We start from the raw sequence: 19,337 nt of genomic DNA, 5'->3' as shown, positions 1-19,337 counted from the left end.
GGTGTCTATTTGTATTTTTATTTAGGAGCAAAGATGAAGCTTCCCCCCTTACATTTCAATTAACTCATTCTTACTGGATTTAAATTTTAATGGTGGAAACTGATCTTGTAAGTGGCTCCTCAGTTTCAAATAAGATCTGTTTACCCCCAAACAAAATGAAAACAAACACAAGAGAATCTTAATCTTCTAATATGCATATATATATACGCCTGTTGTTGATTATAAAAAATGTGCTGTCTGTTAAAGCACAGGGCACAGTCATACATTATCCTAAGTCATGATGTGGTTTGTCTAGTTTTAGTTTAGCATGTACTACTATAAATCCAGCTGTTTATGGCTCACTCAACGAGACGTGGCTTGGCATGTTTGCGAACCCAGTGAGAGTGGACGCTGTTGTATGATGTGTAAGGTCATGTAAGGTTTCTCCAACTACCATGAGAAACAAAGATCTCAGGCTTGCAGAAGCAAGGAAATGAACACAATTTCAACTGCTAAGAAACCAGAACACCACATGTGGATTGTAACACAACCTTATGTTACATTCGAGGTGTTTTAATCTTGCTGATAGATCATTCTTACATCATCCTGAGTAAATAACAGAAATTTGTGCACTAATATGCAAGGAAGAAAGAGATGCAAAGCAGAGCTAAAAGAGCATGAAAAATAGGATCAAGCCCTACCTCCCAAGGAGCGAAAGCGTATGGATCTTTGCAGTCTCTGTCCTTGCACTGTTTCTGGATGGCCTTGGCAATGGCGTGCACGGCCAGCATGGTGCTGTGGATAAATCCTGGTTCAATATTGGCAATGAGAAATTCCTCTCGCCAAAGGCTGTTCGTTGGGCGAGTCTGATTTTGGAGCAAACTCTCTGCCGAATGGTTTGAAATGCACTTACTCAGATCTTGATCATTTATATGGGAGCACGTTGACATTAGCATCGTATATTCCCTTAAGAATGTGTTGTTGCCCCTGGGTGTGGTCGGTAGATTGCTCAAAAACTCATGGAAAGAGGATAGGTTACCACTTTTAAATGTAAATCCAACCACTTTCCCCAGGCGACTGATATTTGGAAGGGTGCTAATCTTCACAGCCGCTGACCAGTTATCGCTTGCAATCCAGGTCTTATTTATGTTCCTTTCTATTGCTTTTCTGAAAAGTCTCATTACATGGAATTGCCTCAGAAAGACAACGATGACATTTACTCTGGTTTCCTTGACAATCTTCTCAAGTGCTTGATTAATTTTGCCATGGATCGTGCTGTCCGAGAGATAAGCTGGCAACATTTCTTTAAAGGCAATGCAGACGTTGTTGGCCATGGCCTGTAACCCAAAGCTTTCCACAGCGAGCCGCCCAAAGTCATCATCAGTGGCGATGATTCCAATCCAGTTCCATCCTGATTTGTGGATTAATCGTGCCATTGCTTTGGTCTGATAGGAATCGCTGGGCACGGTGCGCAGAAAAGAAGGAAAACGCACTTTGTCGCTAAGGATTTCGGCAGTGGCTGCATGACTGACCTGCAGAGAGGATAAAACAGTTCAGTTATGGAGACAGGGAGATGTTTTGACAGGCAGATGTTTGAGAGTATAACCCTTATTTAAGGGTTATATTCTCAGCAAAATGAACTCAGCGCTGATGTGACTTCACAATGGCGTTAAGCAGGAGCACCCCCAAGCTCCGATTTCGCTGGCAGAGGGCTAGCAAAACAAAGTAAAAACAAAGCAAAAGGAGAAATAAAACATATTTTAAAACATACAAAGAATGGTTGCAGGAACTGGGCATGGCTAGTCTAGTGAAGAGAAGGACCAGGGGAGACATGATAGCCGTCTTCCAATACTTGAGGGGCTGCCACAGAGAGGAGGGGGGCAAGCTGTTTTCCAAAGCACCTGAAGGCCAGACAAGGAATAATGGGTGGAAACTGACCAAGGAGAGATTCAACCTAGAAATGAGGAGGAACTTTCTGACAGTGGAACAACTTGCCTTTGGAAGTTGTGGGAGCTTCATCACTTGAGACTTTCAAGAAAAGATTGGACAGCCATTTGTCAGAAATGGTGTAGGGTCTCCTGCTTGAGCGGGGGGGTGGACTAGATGACTTATAAGATCCCTTCCAACTCTGTTAATCTGTTAATCTGAAATGTTTCCCCTTTTGCATTTGAGCATGCAAGAACGGACAGGAAAGGAGAAAGGGAAAGAGGAAAGACAAAGAAAAAGATGGGAAGATGGGAAGAGAGCAAGGAAGGAAAAATAAGAAAAGAGGGGAAGGAAGAAGAAAGGAGAATGAAGAGGGAAGGAAAAAGAAGAAAAGGAAGGGAGGAAGGAAGGAAGGAAGGAAGAAAGGAACGAGATTATAATGAGTGGGAGGGAGGGTCTGAGGGAAGTCCTGTACTTGGGCACCACAGGTGCTCTTGACATGAGTGATGTCGAGCTAGCCATGCCCCCTGGCCACCCCCCTCGAGGTCAAACACAACTCTGATGCAGCCCTCAATGAAATCGAGTTTGACACCCCTGCTCTAAAGCTTTCATTTTCCAGTACCCGATGGTCTATACGTCTCTGCATTCTTAGGCCCTGAAAGTATACTTACATATAATTTTGGGGAAAAATGTAAGCAAAGTTAGTTATTGACTTCTTAGGGTGTCAAAATCTGAGAGTGGGACAGTAGTTCTCTGAAATACTCTGCTCCAGGGGTGGGTTCTACTTACCTTTACTACCGGTTAGCAGTGGGGCCGTGTGCGCGCGCTCACTTTGCTCGTGCACCTGCGCGCTCTTCTGCGCAAGCACAGAAGCTTCTGCACGTGCACAGAAGCGTTTTGATGATGTTGGGGTTGGTGGGCGGAGCCTCCCGCCGGTTTTCCTACCGGTTCTATAGAACCGGTGTGAACCGGGGGCAACCCACCACTGCTCTGCTCCATATATGAATCAATACAATACGTTTATCTGGATGGAAGTCTTAAGTAATCATTCAGGCAAGAGAGCTAGTGTTCCCTTCTATGTTTTTGAATTCCTTTTCTAAAATAATAATAATAGTAACAGAGTTGGAAGGGACCTTGGAGGTCATCTAGTCCAACCGCCTGCTCATGTAGGAGACCATGTTTTCTACTTTCCCCTTATCAGCCGTTTTGGACTCAGTCAAAGATTGCAATTTAAAAAAAAAAAAAAAACAGCCATGAATTTTTCATATAGTGATTTGGCTTCTATGCTGCAAGGCTTCTATCCTACCACTGTAGGATAAACACTAACTAGGATAGAGGTTAGCCACCATTATCCATCCCATGAAAAGCTCCATAATGAGTGAATTGAGCCGTGATGGCTAAATATTCGGGGGGGGAGGGGAATCATCACCTTTAGCAGGCATGAAATGTGGGAAGCCTAACCAACAAGCAGAATCTTTTAAAATAGGTAGAGATTATATGGCTAACAAAGGTAGGCAGGAAGGGTAGGTATTTCAAAAAATGCTAATTTTAACAAGTGAAAACAATAGAGCTATTTCATTGTTTTGTATTTGACATAGCTACCCCACTTGATATGGTCAATTGAAACTCTTAAAAATACCAGTCACGTTGTCAAAACATTTTGACTATTTAGGTAGAAGGTTATATTCAGCCAGGGTTGAAAACATTCTTATAGCTGCCACACAGCGGCTCATTCCTTGCCAAAACAGTTTTGCTTCAACTTCTTCAGAAGGAAGAAGTCCTTCTTCTTGTGTTCAAGGAAATGTCTGTGTTGCTAAGTAGGTATACATTTCTAGCCTGAATAACTTCATTTGCTGCCAAATATTTCTTATTGGGTTATTTTCCTGTCTGGGAAAGGAAATTTCCTAGATCTCAACACGTATAGCATTACACAGAATCCAGTCTGATTCTGAAGTGGGATGATCTAAAAAATATGCAGGTTGTACAATGTGACACTTTTGAGAACAGAATAGAATAGAATTCTTCATTGGCCAAGTGTGATTGGACACTCAAGGAATTTGTCTTGGGGCATACGCTCTCGGTGTACATAAAAGAAAAGATACATTTGTCAAGAATCATAAAGTACAACACTTAATGATAGTCATAGGGAAACAGTCAATATAAATCTTAACGATACCAGCAACAAGGTTACCGTCATACAGCCATAAGTGGGAGGAGATGGGTGATACGAACGACGAGAATATTAATAGTAATGCAGACTTAGTAACTAGTTTGATAGTGTTGAGGGAATTATTTGTTTAGCAGAGTGATGGCGTTCGGGAAAAAACTGTTCTTGTGTCTAGTTGTGCAGTGCTCTATAGCGTCGTTTTGGGGGTAGGAGTTGAAACAGTTTATATATTTATTCCTTATTTAGTTACATTCACTCCCTAAATTTTTAAACAATTTTGGCAAACAATTAAAACACAAATAGAAGAAATTATAAATCAACAAATAGAAATGAGGCCAGAAACTTTCTTACTGGGAATAATTACCGGGTCATATGAAAAAACAAAAAAACAAAACTTAATTATTCACATAATTACAGCAGCACAAATAGTTTTCGCCCAAAACTGGAAAAACAATGACATACCATCAGAAGACAAGGTGATTAGAAAAATTATGGAGTGTGTGGAAATGGATAAGGTCACAAAGGAGATACAAGAAAAAGATGAAACAGAATACTACTTAGTCTGGGAGAAATGGTATAAATGGTTGGAGGAGAAAGGGGGGAAAAAGGGGGGGACAAAAGAAAACTAAACAATGGTTAAATTAGGTGGAGGAATATGGAAACAAATGGGAAGATATAAATTGTGGAAAGGAAATTAAGTACCTGTTTATGTTAAATGTAAATAAAATATTTAGATTAAGAGAATATATTATAGTGGTATATATATATATACGATATACTAGAAATATATGTATAAAAATATATTAAGATAAGAAAGAGAAAATGTATAAATATGGATTACTGATGCAAAGATGTTGAAAAGAAGATGTAAATATCTGTTTTTGTTTCTGTTTTTTGTTTGTTTGTTTGTTTTTTAAAAATTGTTTAATAAAAATTATTTACAAAATAAATAAATAAATAAATTTTTGTAGTTTTAAATGGTAATTTGTGAAATGTAAATAGGTACCATTTTTAAAGAAAAAAAGAAGATAACCCTGAATTTAATATGACATCTCCTCCATGGAAGAGGAGATAAAACTATAAACATGTAACAATGTCGTATAATACCCAGCTATCTAGGATTGCACACTCGGGTAGAAACCCATCCTTTTCACCTGGAGAACGAAAAAGTGGATGTGTGTATGTATATGTATACACCAGGAGTGAAATGTAAAATTTGTTACTACCGGTTCTGTGGGCGTGGCTTGGTGGTGGTGGGGGTAATGTGCAGGGCCGGATTTAGATGAAAAGAGGCCCTAGGCTATTCCACTTATGAGGCCCTTTCACCTATAGTGAAAGTGTAATTTTAATTTTGCTAACAATTTGAATGTAGGCCCCTCTTGATCTTGAGGTCCTAGGCTGAAGCCTAGTTAGCCTATAGGAAAATCCGGCCCTGGTAATGTGACTGGGTGGGCGTGGCCAACTTTAAAAAAAAAAAAAAAACTTTTCAAAGCATTTTTTCTAATGCTTTGAAAAGCCTCTCTGCTGATCAGGGAACTCAGCTGGGATCCTCAGAGACTTTTCAAAGTATTTTTTTTACCACCTCTTCGGCCAAGAGGTTGCAGAAAAAAATGCTTTGAAAAGCCTCTGACGATCCCAACTGAGCCGCACGATCATCAGAGGCTTTTTTTTTTTACTTTTAAAAGCATTTTTTCATCGGAAGAGGTTGTAGAAAAAATGCTTTTAAAAGTATATAAAAAAAAGCCTCTGATGATCGTGCGGTTCAGCTAGGCATGGTGGTGGTGGGGGGGCAGGGATTTTTGCTACTGGTTCTCTGACCCACCCGCCGCCATCGCTACCGGATCGGGTGATCCGGTCCGAACTGGGAGCATTTCACCCCTGGTATACACATGTAAAGCACAGTGAAGGCATATTTGAATAGTGAAGAATATATGAACACTAGAAAGAAAAAAGAATACAGGTAGTTCTCAATTTACAATCACAATTAAGCCCAAATTTCTGTTGCTTAAGTGAGATAATTATTAAGCGAGTTTTGTCTCATTTTACGGTCTTTCTGGCACAGTTGTTAAGTGAATCACTGCAGTTGTTAAGGTAAGTAATATGCTTCCCTATTGACTTTGCTTGTCATAAGGTCACAAAAGACACGGAAACCATCACAAACATGAATCAGTTGCCAAATGTCTGAATTTTGATCATGTGACCGTGGAGATGTTGCAACAGTTGTAAGAGTGAAAAATGATCATAGCTCACTTTTTTCACTCCTGCTGCAACTTTGGATAGTCACTAAACGAACTGCTGTAAATTGAAGGCCACTGAATAAGTTTGTGTGTGTGTGTTCAGGTATATGTATGTGTGTGCACAGCCTTTGAGGCGGTGTTGTGTCCTGACAATTACCTAGGCAGATCCCTGCAATTTTCTTGGCAAGATTTTGGAAGTGGTTTGCCCTTACCTGCTCCCAGGGCTGAAAGGAAATGACTAGCCCAGGTCACCCAGCTGACTTGATGCCCAAGGCAGAACTGTTAGAATAGAATAGAGCTGGAAGGGACCTTGGAGGTCTTCTAGCCTGCTCAAGCAGAAGAACATATACAATCTCAGACAAATGACTGTCTGAACTCTTCTTGAAAACCTCCAGTGATGGAGCACCCATGATTTTGTAGGCAAGCTGTTGTTCCCCTGGTCAATTGTCCTTACTGTTAGGAAGTTTCTCCTTAATTCCAGGTTGCTTCTCTCTTTGATCAATTTCCAACCCTTATTTCTTGTCCTGCCCTCTGGTGCTTTGGAGAATAATTTGATCCCCTCTGCTTTGTGGCAGCCCTTCAGATACTGGAATACTGCAATCATGTCACCCCTAATTCTTCTTTTCTTTAAGATAAAGGTAAAGGTTCCCCTCGCACATATGTGCTAGTCTTTCCCAACTCTAGGGGGTGGTGCTCATCGCCGTTTCAAAGCCGAAGAGCCAACACTGTCCGAAGATGTCTCCATGGTCATGTGGCCAGCATGACTAAATGCCAAAGGCCTCGGTGCTTTCCGCCGTGCCCTTAAAACTTTCTTTTTTCATCAAGCCGGGCTGGCTTAACATATTTTTAAATTTTAAATTTTTAATTGGTTTGTCATTTTAAACTGGGGCCAAATTAATATATATTATTTTAATTGTTCTTAATGTTTGTATTGTATGTTTTTATCTGGCTGTACACTGCCCTGAGTCCCTTGGGAGAAGGTGCGGTATATAAATTTGAAATAAAATAAAGGCGCATGGAACGCTGTTACCTTCCCACCAAAGGTGGCCTCTATTTTTCTACTTGCATTTTTACATGCTTTCAAACTGCTAGTTTGGCAGAAGCTGGGACAAGTAACGGGAGCTCACCCCATTACGTGGCACTAGGGATTCGAACCGCTGAACTGCCAACCTTTCGATTGACGAGCTCAGCGTCTTAGCCACTGAGCCATCACGTCCCGTGTTTTCTTTAGCCAGACCCAAAATTTGCAGCCGTTCGTCATATGGTTTAGTCTCCAGGCCTTTGATCAACTAAAACTCAGTGTCTCTCAGTTTCTAGCCTGAAGCCTTAACCATAACAGTAACTCAGAAGGGAAACCCAGGTTTGACTCCAAGCAAGAAGGCAACAATGAAGCAAACACTGGGCTGTCCCACATAAGCTTTGTCCTTGTGGGACAGGTATTGCAACATCTCACACACGTAGGAAAGGGGCAGAGCTTTCGTCATGCCATCGCATTGTTCACTTCAGCATTTTGCTGAAATGGCTGGATTCTTTGGATTCCCTTCTGGTTTCAGGGAAGACTTTACCAGGAAAGGACAGAAGAGCGAAAGAAGCCCTGTTTACACATCGCAAATGTTAAAATTCCCTCAGGCAAGCTTTCCTTCCCCCTCCGAGGCATCCGTGCTTTTCAGCAAAACAATCTACCGTCACGTGTATCTCCTGCTCATTCCTGTGCTTTCAGCAGCCTCTTCACCTCTTAACAGGGAAAGCATGAGGACTCCATCAAGGTAAGATATCTTTCCTGAGGTCCATGACCAATAATGAAGCTTGACCATAGAAATAAGTTACACAGAGACAAAAGAAAAAAAAACCCTCTAAGAATAAACCTGGGTAAGCATATCCATAAATCGGCTACACATTTCACATACACACAGGGGTGGGCTTCAAAAATTTTAGCAAAGGGTTCTCTGCCTGATTGCTGGGTGGGCATGGCCTAGTCGGCCTCCTGCACCTCCTCCATGGTGGGGGGGAGGGCGTTTTTGCCCTCCCCATGCTCCGGAAGCTTTCCTTGAGCCTCTGGGAGGGCAAAAACGGCTGAACATCCAGTAGGCCCATTTTTTGCTCTCCCTGAGCCTCCACGCATGCCCTGTACTTACCTGCATCCAAAACAGGCTACGTGGGGACTCCTGGGAGGGGCGGGGTGGGATGAGCGGGGCCAGCCAGGAGTGGGATTTGAAGGTTCTCCAAACTGCATAGAATCTTAGCTAGAGGTTCTCTTGAACCCCTGCAAACCCCCAACTTTAAAGGTTGGTCACCACCTTTAAAGCGCTCCATGGCATAGGATCTAGTTATCTTCGAGACCGCCTGCTGCTACCGATGACCTTCCACTGACCTGTGTGCTCCCACAGAGAGGGCCTCCTCAGGGTGCCATCAGCCAAACAATGTAGGCTGGTGACCCCCAGGGGGAGGGCCTTCTCTGTGAGGGCACCTACCCTATGGAATCAGCTGCCCCCAGAGATAAGGAGAATCCAAGACCTCGGTGCCTTCCGCCGTGCCCTTAAAACTTTCTTTTTTCAGCAAGCCGGGCTGGCTTAATATATTTTTTAAATATTTTTAATTGGTTTGTTATTTTAAATTGGGGCCAAATTAATATATATCTTTTTAATTGTTTTTAATGTTTGTATTGTATGTTTTTATCTGGCTGTACACTGCCCTGAGTCCCTCGGGAGAAGGCGCGGCATATAAATTCGAAATAAAAAAAAAAATTGCCCACCCCTGCATATACATAGCAAAACCTGGCTGAAGTTTAAGTAGCGGAATCACAGCTATCTGAGAGTAAACAAAAGCAATTGAGGCGACCAGAGAAATTGTTCAAAAGTGAGGACATCAACTATGAATATGTATCAGCATAAAATGCACAAACGAAATGTGATTTATAATTTCAGTATTCCCTTAGCCAGTGCACATAGGCAGAACCTTAGTCAAATGGAATTCACTTGTGCTTCCCTTCTAAGAGCCACCACACTGAAACATGCTAAAGAGAAAATATTTACAGATTGTGATTTGACTTCAATATCTGGCAGCTCTAAGAAGAGGGAAGAAGCTCATCGGGAATATTTCCATGGGAAACTATGCTAAATTTAGCTGTACATCCGCATCCTTAATCTGTTGCCTCAAACATTCAGTTGCATGCTCCTGTCCAAGTATGCAGAGTTCAAGGGGTGGGGGGCAGGGGAAACCCTTCAAATGTTTAATTTATTGCATTAGAGCAGGAGGCGGCAAAATTCTCTGTAAGAATTTGCGGGATCAAATCTACATGAGCAAAATACATATACAGTGTGAAAGTAGATATCCAGCTGTTGGTCTCAATGCTCCCCTTGCAGCAAAGAATCAGATTGCAGGTATAGCAAAGAATTTGATTTAGATTTTTCTGAAGGGAAGAGAGGATCTGCATAGGCCTATTTGGCCACTGAGTAACCACTGTGCTTTGACTGGCCAAATACATATGCAGCAGGGAGAAAGAATGCATTGTTAGTGTAGAATGGGCCTTCTGTACTACATAATTATCCTACATTTGCTGTGCATCTGTATGTGATCATGGCCTGAAAACTATGCCTAGGTTTTTGAATGATTTTCTCAATAAACAACTAGCTAGAAGACCTCCAAGGTGTTAAATACTGTTAAATAGCACTTAGCTGCCAGCTGCCTGCAATTACTGCGAGTTCAAATCTCACCAGGCTCAAGGTTGACTCAGCCTTCCATCCTTCCGAGGTAGGTAAAATGAGGACCCGGATTGTGGGGGCAATAAGCTGACTTTGTATAAAAAAGAACACCGCTTAGGGGGGCCCGAAAGCCCTACTAAGCAGGTATATACAAAAGTATGAAGGCTTTTGCTTAACGCATTGTAAGCCGCCCTGAGTCTCCGGAGAAGGGCGGCATATAAATCGAACAAATAAATAAATAAATAAATAAATAAATAAATAAATAAATAAATAAATAAATAAATAAATTTAAAGGAAAAACCCAAAATTGTCTAGGCACTAACTGTAAAAAAGGAAAGTTTCTTTTCAAGATCAGTAGGCAGATGAGGTATTAGTGGAGAAACAGTTTTGTTTAAATTTGGTTTACGTTACTTCAGTAGTGGTATTCATTTACATTCACTAATGGTTCTCAAATGTGAGCATGCACACACGCACTCGCTTCGCTTGTGCGCACCACCTCTGTGCTTGCTCAGAGCCTTCTGTGCATGCACAGAGCGTCCATGATGACATCCTGGCGGGTGGGCGGAGCTTCCCACCGCCACCGCTACTGGTTTGCCTGAACCGGGTAGAACCAGTAGAATCCCACCACTGCGTTACTTCCTATTTACAGTTGCTTGTCCTCCCCCCTCCTCATTTCCATATTTACACTCATGTTCTGGCAAATTCATGGCTGTGCTGTCATAATGAATGAAAATGTAGCAGAAAATGAGATGCCTCTAATTCCGAGTGACCATTCCAATTAGAATATGTAAAACAGAGTTGACAACCTGGCCTTTTAGAACTACAACTAAGAGCATTTTCAGTGAGCAGAGATAATAGGGAGGGATGTTAACCTTTTGTAATACATCAGACTGTAAGAGAAGATCAGATTGCTAAATCGTCCTGCATATTCATGAAAACACTTTTGTCTATGAGTAGTCCCAGTTGGGACTGAAACTTCTGTTGCTAAGTGATGCAGTTGGTAAGTAAGTCACAACCTCTTTTATTGGTTGTTAAGTGAATCTGGCTTTCACCATTGGCTTTGCTTGTCAGTAGCCCCTTGGGAAAGTCACAGATGGTTCCAGGATGCTCCAGCTGCTAAACATCCAAATTTTGATCACATGATGATGTTGCACATGATGATGAGGGTAAGGACAGGTGGTAAAGTCACTTTTTTTCAGTACTGCCATAATTTTGAGCAGTTGTTTAAAAAAAATGGTCGTAAATTGAGAACTACCTGTATGTAGAAAGGTAGTATAGCCAGGAGAAACCTGAGTAATTTTTACCTGGAAGAATTTGCCAAACATAATTTCCTACTCCTCCACAATTGCTTTTTCCAGATATTAAGATTAGCAATGAACTTCTCAAGGTTTGAGGGTGCAACATCATGCATGTGGGAAAATATGCAGCATAGAAATGTTTTTATCAAAATACAGATACATTTCTTAGTTGCATTTCAACAACTTTCTGGATTTAGAATACAATTCTGTACAGAACTAACTGCCAAATGCAGTCCCTTCTTAACTATATTCAGCTTCCAGTTATGCCATTGAGATATTCACTCATTTAGATTTTGCTGACTGAAAATAAAGATATGTTTCCAGAATGACCTACCTGTGGTATTAGCTGCAAATTCAATATTCTTGCAACTGACATAGACACTTCCGAATAAGTGGCTCCTATGACAGCTTTTACTCGGGGTGTGTAATCTGAATAGTTGCATCTGAATTCTACCAGGTCTTTGGAAGCATTAAACTTGGACAGGAACCTCAAAGCTGCAGCCATTGCCCTGGTGACTTCTGCACAGGTGTCATAGATTTCATAACCCAGTTTAATTCCTGGTAGAAGAGGGGAGTTGTTGACGATTTCTATGGCATGGACCATCGCAAGACTCTGAAGAAACACTTGAACTTCAAAGCTGCCAAGAAATACAGGGATAATTGTTAGCTGTTTCAACAGAAGCTGTATAACATTATATAAAATCAGGATGCATGTTGCCTATTTGCTTACAATAAACTCATAGTGATGAGCTCCCTTCAACTTATAAGATGGATAACGCACACCTTTGACAGAAAAGTCAGTCCAAATATCTTGCAGGCATTTGTCAATATTATTTGAACTCTCCTCTACAGATGCATATGGTTAGATTTATCTCTGATTTCCAGGCATTTCCAATAAAAATCCATTCTGCAGTGGTTGCCCAGGTTAAATAACCTTTGAATGTTTTCTAGGATTTTGGAACAGGTGAATGTATTTACATACATACAGATTCTTCTAGGTCTCCATCTACTGTATGTTGAAATGCTCCATCTCTGACAACTAATTGCACTGTTTGGATCAGACTCCTGACAAAGGCAACAAGCAATCTCCACTGCTTTTAGGTTACTGTGCCCCACAATGTGCTTTTTCTTTCTCCAAATGGGTTTATCATGCTCAAAACTAGTTCATCTAAGTTTTAGAGCAATTAAGTTTGCTCTAAAGGCCTGGAGACTAAAATATATGAAGAATGGCTGCAGGATCTCAGTTTGGCTAGTCTAAAGAAAAAAAGAATCAGGGGTGACATGATAACAGTATTTCAGTATTTGAGCGGCTGCCCAGGGGTTAAATCCAGCAGGTTCTGACAGGTTCTAGAGTGGAAATTTTGAGCAGTTCGGAGAACCAGTAGCGGAAATTTTGAGTAGTTCGGAGAACGAGCAAATGCCACCTCTGGCTGGTCCCAGAGTGGGGTGGGAATGGAGATTTTGCAATACCCTTCCCCCAGGAGTGGGGAAGGAATGGGGGTTTTGCAGTATCCTTCCCCTGGAGTGGGGTGGAAATGGAGATTTTGCAGTATCCTTCTCCTGCCACGCCCACCAAGCCACACCCACAGAACCAGTAGTTTAAAAAATTGAATTTCATTTCACCACTGGGGCTGCCACAAAGAAGAGGGGGGTCAAATTATTCTCCAAAGCACCAAAGAGCAGGACAAGAAACAATGGTTGGAAACTAATCAAAGAGAGAAGCAACCTGGAATTAAGGAGAAACGTCCTAACAGTGAGGACAATTAACCAGTGGAACAGCTTGCCTTCAGAAATCATGGGTGCTCCATCACTGGAGGCTTTTAAGAAGAGACTAGACAGTCACTTATCTGAAATGGTATAGGTTCTCCTGCTTGAGCAGAGAGCTGGACTAGAAGACCTCCAAGGTTCCTTCCAGCTCTATTCTATTCTATTCTATTCTATTCTATTCTATTCTATTCTATTCTATTCTATTCTATTCTATTCTATTCTATTCTATTCTACTCTACTCTACTCTACTCTACTCTCATTCCCATTCCCATTCCCATTCCCATTCCCATTCCCATTCCCATTCCCATTCCCATTCCCATTCCCATTTCCATTTCCATTTCCATTTCTATTTCTATTTCTATTTCTATTTCTATTTCTATTTCTATTTCTATTTCTATTGCCTGGAGGAAGAAGATTAAGAACCTTACCATTTCCTAGTCTTCTTTCCTAGGTCCTTTAAGAGATGGCAAGAAACTTCTTTTGGGGGAGAGCAGCATTTATCCTTTGGACATGATACTGGTGAATAGAGTGGATGATGGTAGGTGAAGCAAATGTGTGCATGGGCACCTAGGACCTCTGCACAAGCTTCTTTTTAATGATCCAATTCTTTAGAAGTGTCAGAGTCAGGATACGTTAACTATCTCAACATTGCCAATAGAAGTACAGGTAGTCCTCGACTTACGACCACAATAGAGCCCAAAGTTTTTGTTGCTAAGTGAGACATTCGTTCAGTGAAATTTGCCCCATTTTATGACCATTCCAGCCACAGTTGTTAAGTGAATCACTGTAGTTTTCAAATTAGTGACAGGGTTGTTAAGTGAAACTGGCTTCCTCATTGACTTTGCTTATAGGAAGTTCGCAAAAGGGGCCAGACAATGTAACTGTCCTAAATATGAGTCAGTTGCCAAGTGTTTGAATTTTGATCATGTGACCATGGGGATGCTGCAACATTTGTAAGTGTGAAAAATGGTCATAACTCACTTTTTTCACTGCCGTTGATATCTACGGTAAGATGTCTTGGTAACTGCTATGGGCTCTTGAAAAACCATAGTAGTCCTGCTGACCTCATTAACTCTTTCCTACCCATATCTCCCAGTCCCACAAAGGCACTTATGTCTCAGAAAAATGGCCTGCCATGGTTAGAATGCAGTACTGCAGGCTAACTCACTGCTCAAGGTCAGGATTAGTGTCAAGCTTGAATTTGATTGGGGTGTGAGATTGTTTGTATCCTTGGGTATTCTGACATGCCCACACCCCAATCAACAATTAGATTCTAACTGGCTCAAGGTTGACTCAGCCTTCCATCCTTTCGAAATCAGTAAAATGAGGACCCAGATTGTTGGGGGCAATATGCTGACTCTGTAAATCTCTCAGAGAGTGCTGTAAAGCACTATGAAACGGTATATAAGTCTAAGTGCTTTCCTAATTGCATTAATCCAGCAATGTTTTCCTTAGCTTAGTGACTTCTAGATGTCACAGGGGTTGTCCAAACTAGAGGATCATAGGCTGTGCTGCCTGAGAATTCCATTTCCACATATTTGGAACACATCAGTTTGGATAGGACTTTTAAATCTGGGCTGCAAAATTGTGGTTCTACACCAGATGGCAACCAAGCTTTAGTATTTTCTGTATTTCTTTGCTGCTCTCTAGTGCTCATCTGGCCAAATTTGGTATCTCTTGAGTTGGGGGAAAAGCTGTTATGAACAAAGGAAGGAAGATAATTTAATTACCCTTTGAGATGCACTTTGAAAATGCTGACTGACAGGTAGTGATGATGGATTGCTTCACTATTAATATATAATATAGAAGTCAGTCTTAGGTAAAGTGACTTTATTTTATGAAATTCTTGTTATTTCAAGCATGGCCTTTATAAATTCTTGAGCAAGGATGATAACATTAATGGGCTGTATCCATTAGGGCTAATGCAGCAAAATTCTGCATGATCACTAGATGGCAGTAAGGAGCTAAAAATTTATGTACTTTTTTTGAAGCTATCTAGTGGTTGTCCAGATTATTACAATCCAGATCTGGTACCTTAATCATCTTTAAATCTGATATCAATTCCCAGACTCTCAATGTGATTGCATCTGAATCATTATATAAAAGTTTCTACTTCCAGTTACTTTTAAAAAAAGTTATATACAACACTACAGCACAAAGGATATTGTATACTTGGGCTAGATTCTGGTCCCATAATGTTTGTAAAGTCATATTGTTGTGTCATGGATCTAAATATTAAAATTTGCAATAATTAATCATATACTGCAAAAGAGATATAAATCAACAACATAAGGTCTTTCTTTCTGCATCCGTACTCAGAAATAAGGCTTGTTGAATTCAATGGATCAATGTAATACAGTAATTTACAGATTAGTTTTACAGCACAATCCTACAGTGTTGGCATAAAGATAAACTCCATTAATTTTTATTTTATAAGATCTGAGTAAGATAGATTTTGAGGCTCTCCCTAATCCCTGGTATTAGATTTTATCTGCCTATAGTAGTATAACAGTCCTTTAGTCATACAGTCCCTTTAACTCAACTGACAGATCAAACCCCATCTTTTAAGTAAGAATCATTTAAAAATTGAATAAATTTCCAGTCCTCTCCCCCTTTTGAGTAGCCCCGTTCACTTTCATGTCATTTTCCTCATAACATTTTTATGGCAGAGAGCTGTTGTTACTCACCCAGCACAATTAGCAATCATAGGTTTGAGGGGCTTCTCTCCAGAATGTAACATTTTGCCATGAATTGCAAACAAGCCTCCAATGACAATATCTCCAGGAGAACTGGCACCCACAAAGTCATCAGGAGTCCGGCAGGAGTCACCAAGAGGAGACCAAATCAGGAAGACAGGTATTAACACACCAAATATTGCCATCGTTCTCTTGCATTTGATCTTTAGCTGCCTTCAGTCAATTAAGCAAGCAGCTCGGCAAACAACATCATTCCTATTTCACCTGTAAATAATGAAAAGGGAAAAGGAGCTGTTCTGGAAGGCGGGCACACGCCTTAACCAAATGCTGGTTACCAGCTCTGACAGGTCTTGTTTAATAGACCACTGGAGGAGCTATTGGGGGTGGTAGAGATGTGTGTATATGTGTGTGTGTGTGTGAGAGAGAGAGAGAGAGAAAGAGAGAGAGAAAGAAAGAGAGGGAGGGAGGGAAGAAGGGAGGGAGGGAGGGAGGGAGGGAAGGAAGGAAGGAAGGAAGGAAGGAAGGAAGGAAGGAAGGAAGGAAGGAAGGAAGGAAGGAAGGAAGGAAGGAAGGAAAAAACCTTTCTGACTGTACAGGCTTCCTGAAGGTGTTTTCCAGATACACTGAATTATAACTTCCATCATCCTCATCCAATGCAGCACACTTCCCATTATCCCCTACCTGCATTTCTGGAGGTTTCTAGGCGGTGTTGGTTGTAATAAAGGATAATTTGGGAAGCAAAAAAGGTCTGAGGGACAAAACCTATCAGGAGAGATTGGAGGAACCAAATATGTACAGCCTGGAGGACAGAAGATAAAGGGAGGGGAGGGGATATGGTTGTAACCTTTAAATATACTAAGGGTGTGAATAAGGTTCTAGAATAAGGCAGTATTTTCAGTTTTAAGGAAAAACCAGGCACTATGGGGACATAACCTCAAACTGACAGGAGGGAAGCTCAAAAGTAATGTTAGAAAGTAATACTTCATGAGTAGTGGAAGCTCAGAACCAACTTCCAGCGGAGGTAGTGGGTCAATCATCAGTAACTGAGTTTAAACATGCTTGGGAATAAACATATGTCCATCATCTGACAAAATCATCATCATAATAATTAAACAATAATAAATAAAAAAAATGAAAACAAACAATAACCAAAAAAAATCCTCAAAGGACACACTCAATGGGCCACTATGGGTTTGTCTGCTGTCAGTTTTCAGTGTTTCTAATGCTATAAAAGCAGTTTTGCAACATCTCCTGTGGAGATCCAAGTGAGCAGTTTCTCAGCACGGTAGGAGATCCTGTTTTGTCCTGTTAGAATTTCCACCTTCCATTGCTTCAGTAGTGGGTTCCATTTACCTTCACTACCGATTTGGAACTGTGAGCGTGTGCATGCGCACGCTCGCTTTGCTCGCTTGTGGTGCTTCTGCGCATGTGCAGAAACTTCTGCGCATGCACAGAGCATCCATGATGACGTCTGGTTGGGTGGGCGGAGCCTCCCGCCGCCACCACTACCAGTTTGCCTGAACTGGGTAGAAACCCACCACTGCATTGCTTCCATTCTTTTCTCTGCCCCTCTCTCCTCCCTAATATCTCAGCTCCTCATTTTCTTTTTTCTTTTTTTTCCATTTTGTTTTGTTTCTCTCCTCCCTCTTTTCTATAGTCCTTTCCACTGGCTCTGACTTCATACATCAACCTTCTAGGAACACTTGGCTTTTGATAGCATCTCTAAGTTCTTTGCCCCATCCTATTTAACAAAGCAAAAAGTCCAATATCTTCTCCACTGTCATTCCAGAACACATAGCTTCACTTTCACCTCCTTGCACATCTAAGCAAATATACCAAACATGAATTAACACTGTAAAGTGTTACTTTTCTGTATATTGTTTAACGTTGTGTTTTTTCCCCCTCTTGGTTTTAATATTTTGTAAGCCATTCAGAGTACTAAAGCTTTTTATTAATGGTACCAATAGGTAGGTAAATGGTAAATAATAGATGGTAGGTAGAAAGATACGGAGATGAGGAGGGAGGGAGGGAGGGAGAGAGAGGGGAGAGAGAGAGGGAGGGAGGGAGAGAGAGAGGGAGGGAGGGAGGGAGAGAGATTTTAGATGTCCGTCCTTTGTGTGGCTGCAACAGATAAATCTACTACAAATGCAACAGATAAATTCCACTCCAGGCTATCTTCACCCAAACAGACTTTCAAAGTCTCTGTTATGAGTAGGCACTAGATTAGTACAGTCCTTCAGAGTTTGCAAGGTAAAATTCATGTAGCCTGCAACTCCTTAAAGCAGCAGTGTCTTTTGTTGCAGAGGGAAGTTTTACCCTCAACATCTTTTCTCTGTTTTCATAGCAGCCTTTCACATCTGTGCCTGCAGCAGGATTCTGAAAAAAGGGCTTAAGGAATGGCAAAGGGTGCTGTGTCTGCCTGCCATGAAGACCTTCTTCCCTTTATATCTGAAATGGAGCTAGTAGGCAGTTTAGCTTCTCTATCTATACGAGCTTGAGGAAAGACCCAAAGGTGCTTTTTCAAGAGGCCACTGGACTTTCTTCTTTTTCTTTGAAGACGTTTCGCTTCTCATCCAAGAAGCTTCTTCAGCAATAAAGCTCTAAAGCTGAGATGAAGAAGCTTCTTGGATGAGAAGCGAAAATCTTCAAAGAAAAAGAAGAAAGTCCAGTGGCCTCTTGAAAAAGCACTTTTGGGACAACCATGACCTGGATGACTGAGAATTTCCATAGACATTTAGTTTAAGGAAAGACTTTGCTGTACTTAAGTATCAGTTTAAGATTTTTAGTAATTTGTTTTGACAAAGTGCCAGGTCACCTGCAAAGAGCTGTGCTGTAAGTATTCTAAGGTGGTATATTTTTTTCATCTCCCATAACAACTTGAATAGATGTCAGTTTTGTCCCATCTAAGATGTTGTGCCCCAAGTGTCTTAGGTTATTCAACATATTACTCCAATCCTTTAGTCTGTCTTCTCATGCTTAACAGTAATTGCCCCATTCATAACAAACATTCCAGAAGGAGGGCCATATTGGTTGATACCAATATTGATACCAATATTGATACCTAAAAATCAGAAAAAGTCCAATTAGTCTTTTTAGATTAATATTTACATTTTAAAAAGGCATACATATTTGACCCACATATGCCATTTAAGAATGATTGTTGGTATGACGAGATGCTACAAGACTGCTTCTGTTTTTGCCTACTCATGCTGAAAACTATAAGCATTTGCTTAAATGCTAAAATCCTCTGGCACTTAGCCAAAGTTCTCTTCAGGAACCAGACACTTGGGGAATCCTTCCTTAGAAAGATGAAAAACCTTTGTATTCTTTCCAACCCAACTGAATATTGGAAAGAAATTATGTGAAGGGATTTAAACTCTGACTTTTCCCTTAGCAGGGTTCATCTTTGGAAAGTAAACAGAACTGGATTAGTTTTTGGTATGTAGGGTGAGAATTAGAGGTGGTATTCAGCAGGTTCTGACCAGTTCTGGAGAACCGGTAGTGGAAATTTTGAGAAGTTCAGAGAACTACCAGGTATCAGAAATACCACCTCTGACTGGCCCCGT

General features: G+C 41.0%; 1 protein-coding gene across 1 annotated transcript in view; it reads right to left on the bottom strand.

Annotated features, from left to right (window-relative positions):
- Positions 1–15,956, bottom strand: part of GPRC6A (G protein-coupled receptor class C group 6 member A) — a 34,738-nt gene extending 18,782 nt beyond the window's left edge. Inside the window, exons 1-3 of the mRNA XM_070953024.1 lie at positions 15,763–15,956; positions 11,643–11,946; positions 681–1,511 (exon numbers count right to left, since the gene is read on the bottom strand). Of these exons, the coding sequence (XP_070809125.1) occupies positions 681–1,511; positions 11,643–11,946; positions 15,763–15,956 (1,329 nt within the window). The remainder of the gene's footprint in view (positions 1–680; positions 1,512–11,642; positions 11,947–15,762) is intronic.
- Between the last annotated feature and the right edge of the window lie 3,381 nt (positions 15,957–19,337).

Source organism: Pituophis catenifer, unplaced genomic scaffold (genome assembly GCF_029215685.1).
Source record: "Pituophis catenifer annectens isolate HBS135680 unplaced genomic scaffold, rPitCat1.0.hap2 SCAF_1, whole genome shotgun sequence".
NCBI lineage: Eukaryota > Metazoa > Chordata > Lepidosauria > Squamata > Colubridae > Pituophis > Pituophis catenifer.
The sequence above is the reverse complement of the archived record's forward strand: the minus strand, read 5'-3'. Positions and strand labels throughout refer to the sequence as shown.